This window comes from Fistularia commersonii, chromosome 8 (assembly GCF_037954325.1).
Source record: "Fistularia commersonii isolate RoL2024-O1a breed Wild chromosome 8, RoL_Fcom_v1.0, whole genome shotgun sequence".
Lineage (NCBI taxonomy): Eukaryota > Metazoa > Chordata > Actinopteri > Syngnathiformes > Fistulariidae > Fistularia > Fistularia commersonii.
Window position 1 is genome coordinate 10,196,343 of NC_141291.1, and position 25,120 is coordinate 10,221,462.

The window sequence follows — 25,120 nt, forward strand, 5'->3', positions numbered from 1 at the left end:
ATTAAAATCCAGGGCAAACAAGCAAAATTATACAATCGTTCCTAAAGATAAAAGAGTAAAACTATTGCTGGCTCATTGGAGACCCTAAATAGTGAACGCTTGCATGTATGCCGTGTTCTATATGTGACCGTGTTTTCGACCAATCCGGGGTGAGCCTCGCTTTTCGCCCAATGAGATCTGCTGGCTCGTGTCCCTGAATGCAAGATAAAAAGTATAGATAATGAATGTCTAAAAAAATTGCAGTGAATAGAGGTGTATTAACATTGTTGAAATGAATTTCTATTCTATGGCCCACATATTTAATACTATTATGTCTTGTTAATTTATTACTGTACTTTACTTTTTGAATGTTCATCACAGGAAGTCCTTTTTAATGTAACAGTAATGATAGTGTGGTTACATCACAGACATTTCATGAAGAGAGCCCCTCTGGGATCATCAAATCACCTTATTATAAGTGTCTTTGCAGTGCACATTCAATTTAGTAATGTAACTGTGTAATGACAGTGGGATTCCAAGAACACAATCTCTCATTCTTTCTCAAACATAGATATTTGCTCAGATGCCAAAGAATTTAATTTGATTCATCTCATAAAAGCCTTGTCGGTTTTATTCTGTGTTAACAATGTATTTAGCACTACAGAATCAGTATTTGACTGCGGATGTGACAAGACACATCATATGATTGAAGTTGATCTTTCTGTCATAAAATTGACGTTCTGTATTGGCAGTAAATATAACCTGTCTGGCAGACCGGACTGTATTTTGAATATTGTTTGACCAGACAGGTATAGAGACGCAACTGGGGCATTAAGCTGCGATGGACATGCGGCGTAATACATGACCACAGCTGTCCATGAGCTTATCTTGTGTCACTACAGGCTGGATCTGACAGCCGTGGCAGAACCAGCAGATCCTTCTCTTCTTGTTGATAAACTGCATTTTACAAGCTAGCAGCATCAAAAGTCAGCGTGGAAAAGCAGTCTGTCAGATACACTGTGTGTTTGTGTGTGTGTGCGCGCTTATGCGCGTGCATGTAGCTAGTAGGCAGAAAGCCAGCGTGACCCGACTTCAGCTTTTCTGCTTTAGCGCAGTGCTACACACAGCTGTACCACAAGCACACTGCTGTGGATCACCGTGAGGGCCTTTTATTTAGGTCACATCCTGTGCTTCAGTGGTCAACAGAAGGGATCTCTGTCAACTGCAATGAATACCTTTGGTTGGACACAGCCCACTTTTTAAGTGCCTGGGAAGAAGTGGACACTGTTGGTGTGTTATCTGGCATGAGTTCATTGAGACTGTGTTGCTGAGAAAGCAGCGGAAGGTCACAGTTCTTTTTCTTTTTTTTCCCACCCTAACAATGCAAGCAAGGCATTGTCCTAATACTGTTTCCCAGTGATTTAATCCGCTGATTTAGCACCAACAAGTAAAATGGGAACAATCATTTTTCAATTAATCCTGCGCCCAGTTTTCCCCACATGAAGCAAATGAATAAATCAAATTTTTTATTCATGCAAATAAATACATCTTCCATGTGCCCCACGCTGTACCCTCTAGTTATGCAAAGAACTGACATGATATTTCATTCCGCTGCTTGCTCTCTCATTTTCTCATCTTATCCCCCCCCCCTTTTTTTTTTTATTTACCACAGTGGCCTTTGGTGGTGAGTTATAAATCGCAGTAATGAATTCGCCACACAGACTCGACCACGTTCCTGTCACAGCGCTCCACCCGGGTGTGTGGGGTCTTATTATTGTCTCGTTAGTCTCATCTCCAGTCGTTAGAGCACTGTGAGTTCAGCAGCAAGCTGGCCTCAGCCCCAGATGGGCAAGGAAGGCAGTTTAAGGGTTCAGATTGATGCTATTGTTTTTTTTTTTTCTCGTTTTTTTTTTTTTTTTTTCATTTTTTTCACCATGTAAAGAAAAGGTCGTTTATTGCTGTTTGCCCCGTCATGTCCAGAAGTCGTTGGCTGGGTTTTACTGGCCAATTAGTTAGCTGTTAAGGGCATAAAGGGAAACTGTAAGTTCAGGCAGTGATCATTTGTCATTTGCATGTAAAGGATGTAAATATGTGCACACTGAATATGTGTGCTTTTGTCAGGCACTTTCCTATTTGTCATTATCCTTGCTTGTTGAAAAAAAAATGATGTAATTTGCTAGAAATACTTTGGCTGCACAGGCAGTTTCTCAAATTTTATCGAGTTACAATGATGCCTAATATTTAACGCCACCTTTGAACAAATATAGCACACCCTTGAGCCAGGAATAAACCTGGACTCCTTGATATATCATCTTCCTTTGTTTCTTCCATTTCCTCGATCTCCTGTCACTGAAAACTATTGTGGCTAAAAGAGATGTAGAAGCAGCTCGGGGACAGATCAAGGACCTCATGCCAGGCAAATTCTATATTTAGATAATCTGTGTTGAAGTTTTGAAGGACAAAAATAAAAGGGGGGAAGGAAAGAAAACATCGCCGCCCCGTCGACATCAACAAGGTTTCTCATAAAGTGAAAGCAAGGTGTTCGAGTTAAACAGATGAAGACTTCACAGTGTGATTTCTGTATGCAAATGTGAGATCTTGATAAATCTCTTCTCTGTCTCTCTTTTTTTTTCTCGTTTGTCTGTTCTTTCTCATGGCTGTGTGTTTTTGTAGAGCTAGTTTGGGGCCTGTGCAAACTTCTGCAGCAGTAGTTGGATGTGCACTCTGAGCCAGCCACGATGACAATGAAAGGCCTTTCCAGCAGCCACAGTCACCATCACACAGTGACCTGTGATCCCTCTTATGACTCCATGACCCTGGGCCATTCGGATCGACGGTCCTACTTTCTCAATCCCAGTGAGGCTCGTCCCGCTGACCACCCTTGCTATACCCAGCGCAGCTCCTTTCAGTCTGAATGTGGTGCCTACCCCAATCTGGCCAGCTGCACCTTCCCACGTAAACATTACAGCTCCCACCACGAGCTAAAGGAGGAGTGTGGTGCTCTGGTGCCTTATACAGGACCAACCGGAAATAGCAAAGGAAACGGAGGGGGCGGCAGTGGCGGTGGCGGAAACAACAACCGCATCCCTTCTAACCTCCTGGAGCAGTTTGAGCACCAGGCACCAGTGCGGCGTGAAGGTTATCACACTCTTCAGTATAAGCGTACTGCAGTGGAGCACCAACGCAGTGACAGCCCAGGTCGAATTCGCCATCTTGTTCACTCTGTTCAGAAGCTTTTCACCAAGTCTCACTCCCTGGAGGGGCCCTCGGGGTCTGGCGGGAGCGGGAGGGTGAATGGAAGTAAATCCAGTCCTGATGACCCACCGTCTTCATCCGGGACCCTGAAGCACAGCAAGCGCAGTAAAAGTAAAGACCGCTGCAAGTCGGAGCCAAAGATGCGCTCCGCAATATCAGGCTACTGGAGCTCAGATGACACACTCGATCGAGAGGTGTGTCTCTACCACCATCACAGTGGAGGCCCGCCGTCAGGGGTCATGACCATGGGGCGTCACCCGGACAAATCCCAGTCGCAGTACTTTATGGAGTCCTACAATACCATCAGCGCCCACTCTCTCAAGACGTCCCGCAGCAACAATGACGTGAAATGCTCAACGTGCTCGGGGGGCAGCAGCGGCGGCCTTCAGCTCATGGGCGCGCTAGACAGACAAGTGCAGCTAAAGAAGAGCTCTTGGTCGTCGACACTGACAGTGAGCAGAGCGAGAGAGGTCTACCAGAAGGCTTCGGTCAACCTAGATAAAGCACTAGTGAAAGCTGAGCAGGGACGCACCTGCCACTTCCTACAGGTAGGACTGTTACAACAGCCCCGCCTTTTGCTTGTCACACATCACGCATTCTGTGGAGCCAGCTGCTCTTCTCTTCTTACACTACCGCAGGCGTCTGCTTTTACCTGTGTTTATTCCCGAACAGGTTAATCAGTACCCCAGATCATTCCATGTATGTAAAAAAATACATTTGTTTTATCCATTGTGTCCCCATAGAACATTCACAAACCCCCAGGCCATCCTTCCATTCTTGTCCCATTCATGATAATACATTGCCATGTCGCCACTACTTTATAACACATTGTCTGTCAGAAGTAGGATATGGCACACTCAAGTTTTTGTGTGGCATTGCTGATCTAGTAACTTCTTATATTATGTACGATTGAGAGGGGCAGTGAAAAATATGCTTCTGAGAGGATGTGAGGTTGTCTTTTTTTTTCCAGAAAGATAGTGCTAATATTCGATATCAGTGTGCAAAGGGTAAGAGGGAAGGGAAAGACAAAACAAAAAAAACTGCTGCATGGTCACAGTAACCCTCAATTTCATGCATGCACCCCCATCCCCACTTCTGTTTCGGGAAAGATAAAAGTGCTTCAGATCACGTATATTTTCTCAGAATGGGGCAAGTGGTAAATGAAAGCCCGGGGAGTGAAATGGTAAGAAAGTGCAGGAGGGGTTGGGGGTTTGCATAAGTCTGCGTGCACTGGAGGGAAAAGACCAAAATCGAGAAAACAAGGACAAGAGAGAAGGATGTTGAATGAGCTAGGAAGAGGTTGGAAAGAGAGCGAAAGGGCTTTGAAAGGCAGAGAGAAGACTCCACGGTGCTGTGCATTTTGGCAATGAAAAAAAAATGCTGCAGATCAAGGGAGGATGTCACTGCAGCAGAGTAATAGTCCTTTTCTAGAAAAAGAGACAAATGGGAAAAGTTCTTCAAGAGTAGCGGTCTATGAAGTTAATCTGCAGTGGTGCTAAACCTTGATACAAGATTTAACGAAATTTTAACACGTGCACTGAATGAACATATTCATAAGCCGATGCAAGTTATAAATGTTGCAGACAGTTTAATTTCACAAGCTCGAACTTAAATAATGATTATAGAATGACTTTGATGTCATCACAGATGTGGTCTTTAGCAGTAGGGTAGTTGCCCCTGACGGGGTCAGCCCCGTTCCCTGGATACGCTCTGGTCTGTTGAAGGATTCTCCTGCTTTTTTTTTTTCTCACCCAGTATCTCATTTCTTTCGGCTCAGAGCTTGTGCCATAACAGCAACTCAGGTTGGAACTGCAGTGGTTCTGCTGAACAAAACCCTCTTTGTTTTTTTTTTCTTTTTTTTTTCTTTCTTTGACTCTCTCTCTCGTTCTCTCTCTCTCACACACACACACACACACACACACACACACACAAACTCTCTCTCTCTCTCTCTCTCTCTCTCTCTCTCTCTCCCTCCCTCTCTCTCCCTTCGTTTCTCTCTTTGATTAGAGCTGAGAGAAAGCTTTGGCTGCTTTTTATTTTTACCTTCATTATTGTCTATAAAAAGTCAAGTGCAACTGTGGTCTAGAGTACTGCTCAGTTTGTTTTTCCTACTATTAATTTCCTGTATTTGATATGTGGCATGCACTACAGAGGAGACAACAGATGTCCCCCAGCACTCACAGTCTTATGGTACGATCAAAGCTATATCCTTCAATGCATGAAGTGCGATGTTGGTACAAGTTTCAATGCAGGGCAGGAAATGTGTCGGTCTTGTGTTTACTTTCACCCAAGTTTATGTTAATCTGTAAAAATCTCCGCTCTGGAGGTTGATGTGTATTTCTTCCCTTTTTCCCCTCTCTCTGCATCTCCCCAGGTGCCTCAGGATGAGTGGAGTGGTTTTGCTCCACTGGGTAAAGATGAGGAGATCCCGTGCCGGCGGATGCGAAGTGGCAGCTACATCAAGGCCATGGCAGAAGACGACAGCGGCGACTCGGACTGCAGCCCAAAGCCCTCGCCCAAGGTTCAGGCACGGCGAGCGAGTTACCTGAAGGCTACTCAGCCCTCCCTCACAGACATGACCACGCTGAAGTGAGTGTGTTTAACAACCTCTTTTCAGTTTAAATGAACCACTCTCTTGATTTCTTAATGAAGTTTCAGATTTATTGTTTACATTTCCTTCTAGTTTGACTAATACTTAAAAAGCCTTGAATAACAGATTAATTGGCCCATTTATCATTTGTCTATAGATAGATAGATAGATAGATAGATAGATAGATAGATAGATAGATAGATAGATAGATAGATAGATAGATAGATAGATAGATAGGCTTAATTAATCCCAGAGGGAAAATATGTTATCATAGCAGCCAAGTACATTCACAAGCAAGAGGTTGTGTGTATATATATATATATATATATATATATATATGTAGACGGCTGCCAGTCTATATATATGTGTGTGTGTGTGTGTGTATATATATATATGTATATACACACACACACGTATATATATATCTATATATAGATATATATATATATATGTATGTATGTTTTTTTTTTCCTTTTTCATCAACATGATGTTCACTGGTGTTTTGTGTTGAATAGATTGCCTAAGTTATCATTCAATGTTTTGTAGTATAGTCATATTCAAATGTCTGAGTACAGCAGACAGTGATGGCAAAAGAGGTGAAGGAAAATGGACTCAGTCAGTCTGGTCGAGCATTTGCTCCTCTGCCCGGATTGATTAAGCTCCCAACTCCCACTGAAGACTGCTCAGTTATGTGTTCTGCTTTAAATACCCACCCAGCACATTTGTATCTACAAGCAGGCTGGTCAGATTAAGGCATAATTAAAAGTAAGCATGTCATGTAATGAAAACTCATTTCTAATTCAGATATGCGTATGCAATCAAATATTTTCTTTTCCCGAGTATTGTCGGTCTAAAAGATCCACATTTAAAAGCGCGCGCTTATCGTTGGAGGGTTTTAGTGAAGCTGTTTCTCATTGCATGAGCCTCCCCTGCTCCCCGGTACATTTTGTCCTGGCACGACTTAATAAAATATTCAGTCGCATTCAGATCTATCAAAAAGATTATTTCTTACTGAAACACACTGAGCCATGAGCAATGGCTGCGATTAGGTCCAACCAAGTTAACACACTAATGTTTTACTTCATTACTCTTCCTTATTCGTGCTTATTCTCGTCCACTGCTGCCCGCTAGTGCTCTTTAGATTTTTTTGTATAAATTTAACAAAAGAATTATTGCAATATTTTCTTGAGCTTAAAAGAACAAGATGACTGATTGGTTTAATGCAATCTTATTTCCGTTGTCTGTATTTCCTTGGACCAACTTTTTTAACCCTCATATTATGTTAAGGGTCAATTTGACCCATTTCACCCATTGACCCAATGGGTCAAATTGACCTTTAACATAATATGAGGGTTAAATGCAAAGGTTGGAACCAGGAACGACAAACACAGCATCTCCTGAGCCTGGATGGGAAACAGGAGTTAACCTCTGGTTGACAGATAGTACAATAGAAAGAGAAATTGTAGCAATTCTTTTGGTCATGACCATTCATTATCTATATTGCTTATTCTGCAGTCAGGGTCACCGGGGGTTGGCCCTGATCTTAGCCGTCATTGGGCGCGAGGCGGGGTTCACCCTGGACAGGGCCACATATAGAGACATTCAGCCATTTACCCTCTCATTCACATGTCCTATAGCTACAAACAACCATTCACCCTGTTATTCACACTTCCTGACAATTTAGAGTCTCCAACGACCCTCCAGCTTCTTTTTGGATTGGACTGTGGAAGGAAACTGGAGAACCTGGAGGAAACCCCTGGAAGGATACCATGCCACCCTTTAGTCATGACATTTTTAGTGATAAATATCATTTAGAATTGACAAAACTAATGCTACTGGAAGTGGTACTTCCCTACTTCCGCATAATGACAAATATCCTGCTACCAACTTTCAACAGCTACTGAAATATAGTAGTCCTTTGAAGCCAGGAGATTTACTTTCCAAGTCACCTGTATTCTCAGACCCAGAGGCTTTGCTTGCTTCTTTTTTGAAGCCAAGGTTCAACATTACAGAAGCGACACGGCAGAAGAATTGGAAACACAAGTTTTAGGACTGTTCTCTGACTGATTCGCTATTTAATATACAAAGATGAGAAGAAAACAAATGGGAAATATGTCTTTGTTTCTCTTCGTGCAAAAGCAAGTGCACATACACACAGCCTTATGGCAGAGCAAGTGGCACAGCTTGGGGCCCACTAATGACTGGAATTTGGCCCGGGGAACGCTACCATCATCTGATGGAACCCAGTGGAACAAACCGAATTGCGGCACTGCACATCAGAGATAGAGAATGAGGAGGGAACAGCTGACATCTTGTTTTCACACTGTGCATTTGGGAGCTGGCACGACTCTCTGCTAAACTCCACGATGATTAAATAATCAGCTTTGTCGTTCCGTACCATTCCAAGCCCTTTCTGTGACCATTGTGTGCTTGACTAGATTTGTTTCCTGTCACTCAGTGCTCACTCTCATCCTTTTTGAAACAGAGGGCCTGGATGCACCTTTTATTGAAAATTACTAGAATAACTCCTGGCAGACAAAAAAAGGAAATAAATAAACAGGTGAAAATGAATCTTGTTTCCATCACTTACTTAACAGCCATTTTTTCTTTCCTGTGAATGATTTATTCTTGGCCCAGATTAAACCTTGTTTTTCTTTTTATGCTTCCACTAGAACAGTGAATTATAGGTTGCTGTAATCACTTGTCCACCTCTCTGTCCTTCCATTCATATGAAAGCAGCGGGAAAACATATTCATACAGAGAATAAGACGAGGTCAGTGCTACAGATAGAAGATGAGGGAAAAAGACGAGAAGTCGGATAGCAAAATGCTATGAAGTCTGGACTCGTGAAATATACAAAGGTGACTGACAGATGAGAAGGGGAAAGAAGTGCTTGGACTGTAATGGGAAGACTTCCAGAAATTAGCCAACGGCTTTAGCTCGGACTCATTTTTTCTTGGAAGGGGAACTTATGCTCATTAATGTCACTTCTTCCATGGAGGGCCACCTGGGGACACACTGTCCTCCTTGCTTAGGTGCTACTGATTACAGAATAAGTCTGCCATTCAAGTTGCTACAATAGACATAATTGGTCCGCACATAATCAGCCCCACAGGGAAATCAAGAGATGTGGATACAGATAATGGTGAAGGTAGATTTCTTCTTTGACGTGATTCCTCTCGGCATCATCCCCCAGTTATTCCAGGTGCTATGGATAGATGATTAATAGCAATCTCAGTGGTTTGGAATTGGATTGTTTGGTTTTTTTGCGCTACCATTTTATTTATTCTATATTCAATCACCTCATGGGTGCATGGAGCTTCAGTGGAGATTTTGATAGTTTAATATGAAGAATAAAATAGGATAATCAGAAAAGAGACAAAAAAACATGAATCCTAAAGTATTACATAGAAAGTAATTTTCATCACATCAATCCCTGTGTAGTCACTATGAAGATAAAGCCAGTAGCACTGAGGGATGGCTTAGATGAAACTGACCAAAGGTATTATTTACCCGTTCCAAATTACTCACGCTCATCCATTAAAAAGACAATTTCAATTTCAATTTCAATAGAAATAGAGGATGAAAATAATAGAAATAGAAATAGAAATAGAAATAAGAATGAAAATTCTTATTTCTATTGAACTATTTCTGGATATCGCTTGCTCAGCATCGTGGCATGAAAAAGATCCCATTACTTCTGATTTTGTTGAATTTTTTTTTTAAATCCTTTAAAAATGTTAATTGTACAAATGTTTGTGGACCTGATTTCTTTACATGTGGAGTGGTTGACCCAGAGTAGTCTGACTGGTTGTCTGCTGTGTGCTAACTAATGATCATTTTCTCATTTTACTTTTTAATTTACTTGTCTGTAATACTATTTTTTGGCTTTCAGAAAGGAATTTAATAACCGCTCAAAGATTTTTTTGTTCATAGAAAAATTCATTCATATTAGGAAAATAAATTCTCTTTGCACAGTATAACTATTATACATGAACACTGAAGTTCTCGCAGCTCTCATTATGCATCACATTTACCTCACTATTGCGAGGTTTGTCACAGTGAAATCTAAATGGATGCATAATGAAACACAGTGCATTGTTATTTTTTACAGAATCTATTGAGTTCTGCTGTGCAGTGATAAACAGGAAATGAGCTTGAAACCCAACCCTGGTAAAAACAAGTAATATATAAATAAACAAAATTATGTCATCCCATCAAATACTGTCGCCTCTATTCCCCACTCTCCCCCCACCTGCCACATCTTCTGTCCTCCATTCAAACATCCAAGAATCAGCGATCTAGTTTGATTTGCTTTGCTAACCAAGCTCTATTTTAGGGAGGAAATGCATAATTAAAGCAGACCTGACCTAGAGGCACTGAGTTGCAAGGCTTGTTTGTTTGTGTGTGTGTGTGTGTGTGTGTGTGTGTGTGTGTGTGTGTGTGTGTGTGTGTGTGTGTGTGTGTGTGTGTGTGTGTGTGTGTGTGTTTTTGCATACCCACAAGTGAAAGTGAATGACAATGTGAAGGCACAGGACCATTGCTCCTCACAGATGATTGGAGAAAAGACTGTTTAATCTGTATTTTCTTTCTGAGCTCTCTGTTCTCTGATTGCTGCATTAGTGGGCCATGATGTTCCTCGGGAAGAAAACAAATCAGCTTTTTAGGTTTTATTTCCCCCCGTTTAATGAATTTCTTTGCTTCAGTTGATGTGTTATCTGAGCTATGCACACATACATACAGATGTTTCCCATGTACATAACACTCACTTGTTCAGAGTGGGAGATGCTGAACGAGTGTGGACAAATGAGACACCCATTCATCTTCCTTATTGACAAAGGTGTTTGTCGATGTGTGTGTTTGTGTGTGAGTATCTAGATTTTACTTTGTGTTTACAGCTTGACTTTTACTCAAAGCTCAAAATTCAGTATACCACACAGAAACACTCAAAGCCGATATGTCAATGAATGTGCTCCATGTCGAGTGTTTCTGAGGTGCTTACAAGGTGCTTCAAGGGCAGTGAACCTTAGCTACTGCAATTCTCAGTAGTTCTGTTCTTAGATTAGTTAGGGGTATCTCCTGAAGTATTTTTCGATTGATCCATATCGTCGGATTCATACATCCTGCTAAGTACTTCACAAATGCCTCCTCTCGCTCCTTTTTTATCACTGCACATCCCTCTCTGCTTCCCTTGCTGTTTTAAAACCCTCAATCTTACATTGTTTGTCTCCTCATACCAAACGCCTTTTCACTGACTCCCCCTATCCTTTTTTTTTTCTTCGTCCTCGTTTCTGTCTTTGATTGCGACAGGATTTCTGCTGAGCATTCCCCCAAGCTGCAGATCAGGAGTCACAGCTATCTGCGGGCAGTGAGTGAAGTTTCTATCAATAGGAGCCTGGACAGCTTGGACCCGGCAGGGCTGCTGGCCTCACCTAAATTCCGCTCACGAAACGAGAGTTACATGAGAGCTATGAGCACCATCAGCCAGGTTAGTGACACCCACAGGCCTGCGCCTTTGGGTCTCTCAGCCCCTTAAACCCTCTGCTCTTCCAGAGATACCGAATGTCAAATAATGTTATGCAAGAGGTGCCTGGGGTGGGGTGGGCTGGGTGGGGGGGTCTCATCATCTGGCATAGAATAAATCGAATGAAAGCCCCAGATCTCCCAATTAGAGTATACGTCTGTTCTTGGATAATTAAAAGCGTCATCCAATTGATTAGTTAAACAGGAGGAGGAGAGAATTTCCCTTAACCCATTTTTACCCGCCAAAAAACCCTTCCTTTCTTTGTGGACCATCTGCTTGAATTAGATTTAAAAAGACAAGAAATGACAGTGAATCACAGGAATTAATTAATCTGAAAAAATGGTTTGAAATCAAGAAAAATATCTTGAGAAAGACATATTAAGAAATTGGATCTGGAAGTTTGTTAAATGAGATGTTGGAGATTATGAATTAGTTTCATTGGATGGAGCCTTCAAAGATCCTCTTTGAGTTAGGACATGGAGTGGGCTTAGAGGAGAAAAGCCAAAAACTGAAACATCCTTCTCAAGAAGAAATTGCATTGAGAGTCATAATAACCTCATCATATTGTGACATATTTCCCTTGCTGTACAATGTGCTTAGTCCCTGCCCATGTACTTTTCCGGATGTTCCCTCTAAAATCTGCTTCAGGATTGTCACGTTAATGACGTAATCAGACATTTCCAAAACGACGAACAATAAAATGGTACCGCCCTTGGTATTACCTTCCCATGCACATCTCAGTGCGTTAACATTCACTGTCTTCTTGCGACAGATTTTGGTTGTGTTAAGCTTACTTTGAGCCGTCTCCCTTCTCTAGATCCACAACGGCACTTGCGGGGGTCGTAAATGAAGTCACTTTCTTCTTATCGACCCTTCCCCCATTTCTCACAAAGAGCACCTGGACATTCTACTCTCTAAATGATTCTTCCTCCCCCACTTCACTTCTTGGACATTCCTCTTTTGTAGTAATAATATATGTATTTATTAATTATATGTAAATTTCTACATATGGTTTAAAGTTACAAAAGGCAGCTTGGAACTTAGATGACTTTTAAAATCACTTAGAGTAACTGTATAGCATTTACATTTATTTGCATATATTAATTTCTGAAGACTGTGCTGAGATTTTAGGTTTAGTAGGATTGTGATGCATAATTTAAAAAGACCTGATGGATCATTGGTTTTAATTATTACACTTGTCAAGCCCCATTGTTGTGAATCAATGGCACCAGTCTAAGCTCCAAGTGAAAGTGTGCAATGCATGGTCAACTTCTTTTTGATATGTTGTTGACCAAAGGCATTGCCTGGGGCACATCTACGGTGCAGCACGCAGCAGATTTGGAATATGATGAGTAGATTAACAGACGATGTCATTTCTGCTGTTCTTGATGAGGCCTATCAAATTAGTCCTTCTAATTCCCTGCAAAAATATGTTGCTCCTGGATGAGACTTCCCTCAGCTTCCCTCATCAATTTGAATAATTATTAGGTTCTTAACAAGCCAAAATGAATGAATTCTTGGGTCCAATCCCTGTTTAGCGAGACATTTTCCCCACTAAGTCGTCTGTTATTTGTGAGGTTAGAACCGACAATTCTGTGATATTCAGAAAGAGATTTTAATGAATTTTGCTGCACAACGGTGATGTGAGGCCTCCACCATGGAACTTTGTCCAGCAGCCGGAGCCTTGATAAAGGCCCTCCCGTGGATTCTTGTTATCTCTGCCCGGCTCGCGAGTGTATGGAGTTAATCATCCTTGTCTAGCTGAAAAAGTATTCTTGCAGCTTATAGTCCAATCTCATAATGGCTGAAGATGCAGTAGACCAGCTATTGGACCCAACTATATCAGCAGGTTGTGTGTGTGTGTGAGTTTGTGTGTGTGTGTAAGTATAGTGAAGGTTTTATAGAAGCATTTAAATTTAAGGGCGCCCTGTCCAAAGAACCTTTAATTAGGTAAAGGTTTTTGTGTTTCTGTGATATGCATTCTCTCCTGCTCTTTGACTGTGTGCACCCATGTGTTTTTATAGCTTTACAAGCTAATGGCAGTGTGTTTGCGTGTATATTTGGCCCTGTGTGTGTGCGTGTGTGTGTGTCCGTGTGTGTGTGTGCGTGTGTGTGTGTGTGCGCATGCATGCATGCGTGCGTGACCCTTCCATCACAGGTGAGCGAGGTGGAGGTGAATGGCCAGATCGAGGCAGTGTGCGAATCAGTATTCAGCGAGATGGAGTCGCAGGCGGTGGACGCCCTGGACCTCCCCATGCCGGGCTGCTTCCGAATGCGAAGCCACAGCTATGTGCGTGCCATCGAGAAGGGATGCTCACAGGAGGAGGAAGAGGGTGGTGTTATTGTCGTCAACAGGAGGACAAACTCACCCCCGCACACCACCACTACTGTCAGAACCATCCAGAGCAGCACAGGTTTGCAGCAACACTCACGGCTCACATGCTCATGAACATGTGCATACATATAGAATCTAATGTGCATTATAAATTCATATGCCAGCATAGAAGACATGTATTATTGATGTTTTGTGTCCAAGTTATACAACATATTTATTGTGTCACCCCAGGAAAAGAAGACGAATTGTCACTGCAAATAGCACCTATCCATGCTAAAGCACAACACGTTCAACCGGGGTCGATTCAATAATGTGATTATTCATCGAGTCTCTCTGTGAATAGTGGTCTGACACTGAGTAAAAGGAGAATTTATTTGGTTGGCTGACCTAGGAGAAGTTTTACTTGGCAAAACCAAACTCAAAGCCTCTCCATTATTATCCATCTGACCCAGTTTTCCTTACAGATACAATATGGTGAATAGAGAGCTGTTTCCCCCACACAACAGCTTATTCAAGCTGTAAGGATCAGTGGCTGCTGGGTCTTATTTTAGCTTTTGTGTGTCTCATGGTCTGGAGTGCTCGGCTCTCCGGCGTGCTGCATGCAGTATTGATGCTGACTGGGGGCTGGCATTCAGCACTGGGTGCTCCTGTGTTTCCCCGTGCAAACCCCATTGCCTTATACTGTTTATGAGTCAACGTCACCGAATTAGCGTAGGTTTTTCTAATTTCTTCGATGCCATCTTAATTGACTATTTATTCAAATGACTCAACTTTGATGACTCTCAATGATTCTCTCAAAAACCATTTCGCTAATTAATAGCAACATTTGGTGACAATTGTCTCTAAAATGCGTCTTTGCTCAATCAATGACATTTTTATAATGTACCATAGCAACCAGGATTGTCCTTCTCACCGGTCTCCTGGTATTCTAGGGTACACGAGAGTTTGTTTTCTGTCAGTGAAGCCACAATGTGTCCACCTACTCGGCTGGACTTGTGTTTGACGGCTCAGTAGTTCTGCTCTTCCTTCATGTCATCGTGGTTATTGTGAGTGAGTGCAGGCCATGGTCAACTGGATTTTTTTAAAGAGCCAGCTTGTGTGTGTATTACACCGTGTTTTACTAACATGAATTCAGAGGTTGAAAACACATGCTTTGATCCTGAAGTTGGATTAATTGCCCATGCTTAGTGACCATCATTATTCCCATTAACCATTTATTACACCGTGTAAGGGCGGTTGACCCCACTCAGACCTAACATTAAGATTTGTGATTCTATCACAAGTGGATAACTGAGTGCAGGACTGTGCTAAGGACACATCTGGGATCACATTAAGAACCGATCACGGAGGCCTGGTTCAGTGGTGTTCTGAGCCACATGTGGTTGTAATCATGAGCACTAATGCGGCCTCGGCTAGACACTCAGTCCTGCTGATTAGCTTTATCTGCACAGAAATACAGTACATACTCATCTGTGCTGTAATGGCAACAGCTTTCTCATTACTGCACAGTCTGAAAAGTTGTAACGGCAATAAGGCTTTATTGTAGGGATCGAGAAACTAAACCAGCACGTAACTATTTTCGTCCTCCTGTTCTTGGAAAGTTTCTCGGCAGAAAAGATTCACTCGTGGTGACCAGGTGCAGCGTTGCTGTTTTTTCCAAACAAAGTATGAATGAACAGCATCCAGTAATATATCACACATGCAGCATATTCTGAATTTGAATTTGGCATGACCTGATCCCCAGTGGACAATGAGACGGATTACCAATGCCAGTTTTCTTACACTCCTTGAGACACGATCAGCCATGAGTAGATGCCAGAGCTGCACAGTTTAGCTACACCTTAAAGAATAGGCCACTTTATTGTCTATTGCACTTTGAATATGCATATGCTGTAAATAATCTGTATATGTATATGTAGGTCTTTTTTGTATCTGTAGCATCAGTGCAGTCACCCTCTGCTGGCCATAATACACACTGCTGGTTCCAGGTTTTTAATTTCAGTCCTTTCAGTCCTAAGGTTTAGTGCACTTAGACGGTCTATGATAACCGCAAAGGATTGAGCCAATTGGTCCATTGTGTGGAGACAGTTATTGATCTATATAGATAAAGGAACAATAAGATCTAGAGAGGGTAAGTCCAAGCTCCTTTCCCTGAGGAAGGAAGAGGTAATGAAGACCATCCATCAGGTGAAGAGCTTTATGGACTAACCTCAGGTTTTCAAGCTCAACAGATGTGTTTCGTTGTTTATAGGTGGTGCTTCATGTGATTCACGCATTTCTCTGTCACCGGCTCACACGGCTTTTATTATAATTTTTGAGTAATCCAAAACAGTACATATAAATGGGAGTTGAAAGAGGAGTGTGTGCGTCTAGGTGTGTGTTTTCCTGCTTTGTCACAGAAGCTATGCAAGAGGAGAGAATGGAGTTGAAGCTCAGAGTACTGTGTCTACTGCCACTACTGATGATTCAATAGCATGCTGTTACTCATATTCAGCGTAATTTTCCACAAAGGGCTTGCATTGCTCTTTGTGATTGGCTGCCTGCTTCTGACCCCTGATCTTCATTTGCTGCTGACCTTATTGCATCCTGGAATGTACTGCAACAGAGACTTAAACAAATGAGACAGGGACAGTGGGAGCGAGTGACACAAGTATGGTGTAGAGCAGTTCACTGAGGTTGGTAGAGATTTATCCTCTGTAGGAATGTGTGAGAAGCACGAGTGTCTGTTTTTGAGCATACTTTAATAATAATAATAATAATAATAATACATACGGTTTGTATAGCGCTTTTCAAGGTACACAAAGACGCTTTAAATATTTTAAATACAAATATTTCAAGTGTTTGTCACATCAATTGAAAATGTATTAGATATGTTCCACATGAAATGCAGAGGGTGCTAAAGAATTTTAGAATTCTGTTTCCCGACTCCTGCTGCAAGCAAACCCAATAGACCAAGACAGACTTGTGCATAATATTAACTAAGGACAATTTACAACCTTTTTCTCCTCGCTCATACTTGACAAGATGAGACAAATAACTGTAAAAAATTTTTAAAGGTTTGTAATGTTGATCGTGCTCCCACTGCATATAACTGAAATGAGCACTCCGGCAATTAAGTGTTGCCGTAAAGCTTGGGGAGACACGAGAGACGCTGAAATTGAAGCGGCAGAACTGAGTTATCTGTATTCCCTGAAATGGTTTGAGCTCCAAAAACATTGGATCACTAATTCCCCATAATGCAGTTAAATATTATGTTAAATTAGATCCCCCTTCCCAGTGAAATTTACTCGTTTTTCTTTTGTGCTGAAAGTTCAAAATAGCAGTTTACTGGCAATTGTTTGAAATCTGATTTTTTTACTTGTCAAAGCCCTTGAACTAAGATGACTGACAGTTTAGAAGTATTTTTAAAGGTGGAGTGTCTGCATCCATCAGCTCAAGTGTATATAATTTGGCACACTCGCCATACTATACCTGAACACAATCGATTCTATTTATAGGCTTGTAGAAGCTGCACTTTATAATCCTTAATTGGTTAGATTTGTTGTGATCACTCTACTACACATAATGCTTATAGGGACATTTCTTTCATAATATGTGTTTTTCCTGAATGAAAAGAATTAGAAAGAAAAACCACAATGATCTCTCTCCCTTACTTTCTCCATCTCTTTTGCTTTCTCTTTCTCTCATACACACACATACACACACACACACACACACAAGTTTGAGACCTAAAGATGATATTTAAGTGAATATTGCATGATATTTCTGAAAGGAGGGCTCAGCGCCGGTTTTAGGGAAGGTAAAAAAAAATAAAAAAAACAGCCGGCACTTATGGTTTCTGCTCCGACTTGTTCCCCCTGGTGAGCTGTCAGAATAACACACTCACACACACACACACACACACATATACACGAACCCCTAGTTACCCACTGCGCAGCTCCCTCCCATTATTATTGATGATCTTTTTAGTCCTGCTTTGAAAGACTGAAGTGAAGGTCTATGCTTTTGATCTAGCCCGTTTGAACTTCAAGTGGATGTGGCACATCCACACGCCCTCACACACCAATGCTGCTCGCACGTATGTACGTCTCTATTAAGCATGCAAAGATGGCGGCAGAAACATCCGCTCCTTTGCACGGGGGTTTTCCAAAAAACTACGGGATGCACCTGCATTCTAAAGCTGAGGCGAATCCCGAGTGAAGTGAAAACCTGGTTGCCCCCCAAACACACCCCAAGCCCCCTTCGTCTTCACCGAAAGTACTTATCACCTTCGAACACTGCTTTATCTCTACTTTCCTCTTACACAACAGAAACATCCCGTCTTTTGATTCAGGCTGTGTGCCTGAATCCCGATGCTCTACAATTTGTGTGGACTATATTCACACACATCTTCCGTCTGGGAAATGTGCCATGAAGTTTGTTTCTCATCTTCTCACCTTCTCTTCCCGGAGCTCAGTGGCCTGCAGTCAATTACATGGTTTAATTTTCCCCAGCCTCTGTTTTTCCAGAGGTGCGGGAGAATCTGTTAAAAACAGTCGCTTACCTCCCCTCGTTCTGGAAATAGGCTACAGTGCAATCTTTAATTTAATGGCTGTGGGTTCCCCCGCAGCCCTGAACAGGCGTTGCGCTCAATAAAGCATTCCTTTAAATAAGCATTTGAAGAAAGTGTGTGGGTCATTCTGATGATGGTCTTGTAAAACATTCAATTGGCCGCAACCTCCCCGTTTAATTTTCTGACGCAGCTCAGGGCAAACCCCCCCCATTTCCCCTCATTGTGAGGTAATTCTATAGCGTGATAGCAAAGATTTCTCTTTGGATAAGTAATGCTTGGATGGAAGACGTTTTATACGGTAAATAAGTACTTGATGAAGTTGTAAAGTAGACATAGTAAGATTTTTTTCTAATTTAGCATTAGCAGCTCTTTGCTTGCCTGGGTGTTTTCAGTTCAGGTGTTATTTCCCATGTCTGCAGCTCAGATATTAAATCTGCACTGAGCTAGAACACTGTTGGTTACATTTCACACAGATGTTGAGTTTTATTCCTGCATTGCAGTTATATACGGCAAAGTGCTGTTTTGTTGTGTTGTTCCTCTGCCTAATGCTCTCTCCTCGCTCCTCCTCTGTTTTTGGTATCTTTAAAATACTCTTCATCAGTAAAACCCTCAGGTAGATGTGAAATCAGCTAAATACTCAGTCATACTCAAATGCAACTTGTGAATTCCTCTGCTTTTGCCCGAACATCTCGAATGCCCCCCCCCCCCCCAAGCAGGGAGGGATGTTATTACAGACACCGAAGAAATGAAAATGAAACGAACACAGGAAGCGAAAACCCTTTTTATTAGGCAGACTTTGTACTGTCACGGTGCACGATTACATTTTCTGGCTGACCATGGCAGTTCCAGTAAGTTGATTACCAGTAAATCAATTTTATTCAAACACATTGAAAGACAGGGGCTGTGTTGAAAACTATTGGAATTATCATTTGCAGAATAGTGCTGAAGTGAAAATGAAAGAAATCCAATACTCCAAAACAAAGTGCCATTTTAAAATCCTTAAAATAATTACAGCAAAACATTTATTTTTTTCATCTTCCTCGAACCGCATAATTTCCCCAGAATTATTTAAAAGATGAGATAACATGCTCAATGTGGACAAAGCAACATAATTGTTGTTTGAAATCGAATTTGGGTGATAGTTGCAGGCCTCTGCTTTTACCTGGCTGGCTGCAGCTCCGTCTCCAGCCCGACACTGCAGGCCTGAACATCTGAAACATAGCTGGAGCAACACTGCCCCCAGGGGTTCGGTGCATCGCAGCACTCCACCGCGCCGTTTTCCTGGAGAAGTTTTGGGAGTGGGTGGATTAAAGTTACCAGACAGCTTGACCCAATTAACAGAAGCTTTCCAGTGGCATTTTTCCAGGGTTTTTGTTCTCTGAGAGCTACTGAGATGTAATTGTTTTTGATATCCCGATACTCTGAAAATATTCACTGCGAGGTGGGGGAGACGAGGGGGGGAGACGCGCACAGCCAAAGTCTCATCAAATAAAATCATGTGGAATGCTCTGCCTTATCTCCCCCCACACCTTCACCAGCTTGAGCCCACGCAAACTTTGTAAGAAATTTGTTTGTCATATGTCAGGTTCACTCACATATTGTAAAAGCCAGAAAGCTCCAGGGTGGATGTGCAATATCTTGTGTTTTCAGAAGGTCCCCTTGGAAGGTGGGTTTTGAGGAGGACTGCAACTGAAAGGCCCTCCTGGCAGGGGCGGATGTGGCAGCTCTTGGTGCTCTCAATCATTCTAACCTGAGCTGGGTTCCCTTCCCTTTGGAGGGCCACATGTTTGCCCTCCGTGTCCGTTAAAGGACAGAACGGTTCAGACGAGGGTCGGCAATAGGGATTTTAAACAACTAAGATATACTGTCTGCTGTTATGCAATCTTCCTGCATACCAGCTCTGCATATCAGAAATAAAAAAAGTCAGAATCAGAATCCAACCTACTTTAAAGCATTTAAGACTAAGTTATTATTGTATGCTACATATTTGAATTTGGATTGGTCGGTTATTGCTTGCAAACACACACACACTCACAATGTTAAAATATAATGTTGTGTTCTCGGCTGGCTGTGTGAGCAGTGTGAGCGGCTGTTCATTTGAAATTATTTATATACTGGCATTATTAATACTTTATTTCAGGAGGAGCCACGGCGCACTTAAATTTCACTGCATAAATAGCTCATTTTCATTCTGCAGACGAGAAATGATGCATCTGAATCCTTTTCAAAATAGCATCTATCTATCTATCTATCTATCTATCTATCTATCTATCTATCTATCTATCTATCTATCTATCTATCTATGTATCTATCTATCTATCTATCTATCTATCTATCTATCTATCTATCTATCTATCTATCTATCTATCTATCTATCTATCTATCTATCTATCTATCTATCTATCTAAGATAATTAAACAAAGGGGAAGAATATATTCAGAGTTTTAAATCTAATCATATAATAAATTCTATACACCACTTTGTGATATATAACCTACACATAATAATATTAATATTTTAAAGGTTTGTTTTTATAGTTTTGCAGTGATTCATCTTATGGGTGGGTCATTCTTCATGAGGTTGGCACAACTTTTTTTTATATATATTTGCTAAAGCAAATTTGAATGTCAATCAGTTTCCCTAACAAACTTACAAAGCGTTTCATATTTAGACATGTTTTTTGTATCTATCTATCTATCTATCTATCTATCTATCTATCTATCTATCCACACACACACACACACACACACACACACACACACACACACACACACACACACACACACACACACACACACACACAGTGAACGGAGCTGCCCCAGAGAGCGCAAACAGTTATGAAGTGCGCGGGGCGGGGATGCGATCAAGGCGCGTCCACATCCTGACATGGGATCGAATATCGTCAGACAGAGGGAGGAAAACACGGAGAGAGGATCCGGCTGTCAGTGACTCGGCGTGACGCGCAGCTTTCATGGCGTTCCTTCAGTGTTTGTACTGCGGGCTGCTCAGCATGTGTGACTACTGGATTCGCGTTTGTGAGTAAAAGCCGCTTGTTTATATGTCTCGGTTTGACAGTGGGCAACGGTGACCGGGGACCGCAAGCTTCCGTTAGCGAACGGGAGCGGGGATGAAGTTGCACCGCGTAGCTATCAAATTAAAAGTCTTGTTGGCGGATGAAAGAAGCGATGACCGTAGATAGATCGGGATTTTTGAGTCAGAGGGCGGGTAAATTTACCACATCTTGTCATGTGGGTAAAAGCGCTTCGCCCCAGTTCGTGAAATGCATGATAGCTCGCAACTCGGAAGGAAGCGCTCGTTGATGACTCTTATTTTGAAAATACAACCGGAAACTGTATTTTGTATTTCAACTAGCTTGACATATCGGCGCCCGTCCCTGTTCTGCTTATTCATGCTTCAAGTAAAAATGGACGATAGCTCCACGAACAGTAAATATTTAATATAACTGCTACAAAGCATCAGTGATTATGAAATATTGTGATCAAAATACGGAATAAAAACAAATAATAGTCTGATTACAAAACTGAGCAATAACCAAAAATAAGTCTTATTTATTAATTATAATGTTTTAAAAACATGTTCTCCTATAAAGTTTTGATTTTTAGAAGTTTTTTTCCCATTACATGTTGGGCTTTATGGATTCTGACTACTAAGTTTTGATAGACAGTAAGCAAATTAAAATAAGATCCATTTTTCACACAGAATTTGTGTATTTATCGCAGTGTATATAATTCAGCGAGTTGTTTCAAGACTTTGATAAAAATCTAACTCGAATTTTAAAAACTTTTGTAGTCGCTCTTATAAATTATTTTGTGTCAGTTTTGATACTAAATTTGAATGTGACATTTTATTTCAGTTCAATACCAAGTGTACAAGTAGACGTATAGCTGGGTTATTTGGAGTGTCCAATTATCTAAAAAAGGTTTGAAATTATTTATTATAAACTAGACGTGTTTCTCAAATTCCAAAGGCATACTTGATTTCCAGTTTGTTAGCACTTTGGGAGAGATATGGGATCTCACTGTCAATGTTGGTGTTGTAAAGTACAGTCTGTGAAATTACTCTTATCTAGAGTTGTCGGTCAAACAAAGTACAGTGAAAAAGTGCTACTGAAAAAGTGAATGATGATTCACAGTGGAGCAGAAGTGTGAAGGTTCATTGAAAATATCAAGTAAAGGAAATAAACTTGGTCAAATTCCACTTTTGTCATTAAATTTAATCTTTTTTTTTTGCAACTGCAACATTATTCCCTCTAAACTCCATGCAAGAACAGATTAACCTACTTGGTATTTTGTTTTCAGACCCCTAGTCATGATAGCCATGAAATGTTGAACAGCTTCCATAGCTATTTTGGTCTGATATCTCTGATGGCCGGGCAACAGCTGTGGCCTGCATCACGCTGGGCAGCGCCTGGCACAGCATCCCGACGTGACATCTGCAAAGATCCCAATTTGTAGGTTAGAGACAGCGCCGGGCCGGAATTGGCGTGGGTAGCGATTCATCTAGGGTTTCTACGCTCGTTCAAGTGAGCAGCCAGAGGGATCGGTAAAGAAGCTGCAGGGCCTCCCGGAGAAAGTTCAATCAACCGCTAGTTAGGATCGGGTGTTATGGGTGACCCGACTGTTGACAGACAAACCAGTCTTTTAGCTCCACATCTGTGATAAACCATCTGTGTAAGAGTGAGTCATGCACACTCAGTCCGTGCACGTCATTGATGCAAGTTATACCGGCGTAACTGCCAATTTTCCTTTCTATTCATGGACTTGCACACATGCAGCGCACACGCATGCTTCTCTTGTTCCAGCAGGACTGCAGTCATGTGGGAGAGTTATGACTTATCGTAAATTACAGCAAACCACCCAGAGCCACTAAGTGTACAGCTGGTAACACACATTTCCAGGAAAAAAAAACATTTATCGGCAATATAAAGACTTGGTTGATTTTTTTGATTTACTGTTTCCACTATTAGAAATGAACATTAAGGTTTTATTTCCTCATTATTTATCTTTCTTTTCTCCCAACCAGTCTAATTTCTCCGTTTTTGCCGTTTGACCTGTCTCATTTATAAATGATTACAATTAGGAAGGGTTTGCCAGATTCTCAAATTTTTCTATATTTATATTAAATAATGCATGCTGCTGATTAATTAACCCTTGTGTGGCGTTTGGGTTTGTGGGACCCGTTTGTCACTTTTGAGTTTGTGTGTGTGTGTGTGTGTGTGTGTGTGTGTGCCCACTGACCCGAACATCACACAAGGGTTAAATATTCAAATCAACCTTTTTAGGGTCCATTTGAAAGGTGTGTATGGTGAATGTAAAGGCTCTTTGGTTAAAGTGCAAATGTTAAAAAGCTTGATTTTGTTTGGCTTAATCTCACAAAAATCATAGCTCAGCGGAATATTTTCAAATGTTATACACATATGGTATTTAGCTGCAGCAACGACGTACAATGCTACGTACAACGCCGATGGTATATTTGGTTTGTTTGTATTTGTGGGCGATTAAGTTGGAGAGGCCATGCTGAGATGGTGTGGACATATACAGAGGATACTGAGGTTGGAACTGCAAGGCAGGAGGTCGAGAGGAAGACCAGGGAGGAGATTTAGGGACGGAGTGAAAAAGGACATGATGGTAGATGGTGTGAGAAAAGAGGATACAGAGGCTAGGGGTTAGATGGAGCAAGACGATCGGCTGTGGTGACCCCTGAATGGAGCAGGCTAAAGGAAATGACAAAGATTTGGTTTGTTTGTTTGTATTTCAAAATTTAATAAGTAACTCTACCTAAATGTAATTAAATAATTACAAAAAATGTACATAACAATGAATGTAAAGAAAAATTCTTTATATTCAGTATACATGTTGACACATGATGTTCTAACGAGACTCCAGGCCTCATATAAGACTCATGTTGAAATACTGTGGGTGTTTTTATCTTTTCTTCTCACTGCACAGACAACCTACCTAAAGATACTCTCTGAAATGTGGTAGAAATACACAACATTTTGCATGTAAATTTTGGAAATACAGTAAATGATAATATATGCTTTGGAAGTGGAACTGAAAGGGGATGCTTCCATTGATAGAAGATGCGATAACGCTGCCCGTCGTTCCCCCTCACTCTTTTACAGAGGGGCTTTACTGGAATTAGTTTGCACATTCCCGAGTGTCTCCCCTGTTAATTATCTTGTCAGACCTTGCCAAAAACACCTGCTTTTGACAGGTACGCTGCCCCCTTTCACACAGGCCTTCGAGAAGCAATTATCACTTTAAAATCTAGAAGAACCACCTGCCAAGAAAAAGGACTCTAGTGATGGTCCATAGTGAAGCTTTGTTTAGATGTGACAACAGGTAGCTCAAACAGAGTATCTCCATATTTATTAGTTATTTTGGTCAGAGTTCAAATCTCAGCAGTATGTCTTATTCAAGCAGTTTTGAAGAAAATGGATGGATGGATGTTTACTAAAATGTAATGTAAGAACATTGGCATGCTTCAAAATATACCCCCTGTTTTTTGAGTCAGTGAATATTTAATACTGTAATTTGTCTGATGGCATACGATAAATATTTGTCTTGCCAACGGAAAATTGCACCCTTTCACTTTCCCTCTCCTGCCAACCCCCAATTCCTCTTTGATGTGGGAAGAGATAATTACAGATTTTCCGTAATCCATATGAAAAAGTGAAAGTAATAGGAGAACAGAGGTTCAGCGAACAGAAACTGTTATGTTATGTGTGGCAAATCATCTTTATCCAAGCTAAAAATAAGAGATTCTTTTTTTCCTGCTGTTTTAATTAGTAGGCACCAGCATCCCCCATGACCCTGAGTGCAGGATAAATGGCAGAAGATGGATGGATGAATGTTATAATTG

At 41.3% G+C, this 25,120-nt stretch overlaps 1 protein-coding gene across 2 annotated transcripts in view; it reads left to right on the forward strand.

Annotated features, from left to right (window-relative positions):
• The window catches only part of dlgap1b (discs, large (Drosophila) homolog-associated protein 1b), a 90,211-nt gene that overhangs the window by 45,805 nt on the left and 19,286 nt on the right, over positions 1 to 25,120 (forward strand). For both annotated transcript variants that reach the window (XR_015106517.1, XM_086151088.1), the window contains exons 3-6: positions 2,653 to 3,782; positions 5,609 to 5,823; positions 11,135 to 11,312; positions 13,507 to 13,762. Coding sequence is in view for 1 of the 2 variants with exons in the window: in XM_086151088.1 (XP_086007214.1) it covers positions 2,718 to 3,782; positions 5,609 to 5,823; positions 11,135 to 11,312; positions 13,507 to 13,762 (1,714 nt within the window). In the remaining variant the exon portion in view is untranslated. The remainder of the gene's footprint in view (positions 1 to 2,652; positions 3,783 to 5,608; positions 5,824 to 11,134; positions 11,313 to 13,506; positions 13,763 to 25,120) is intronic.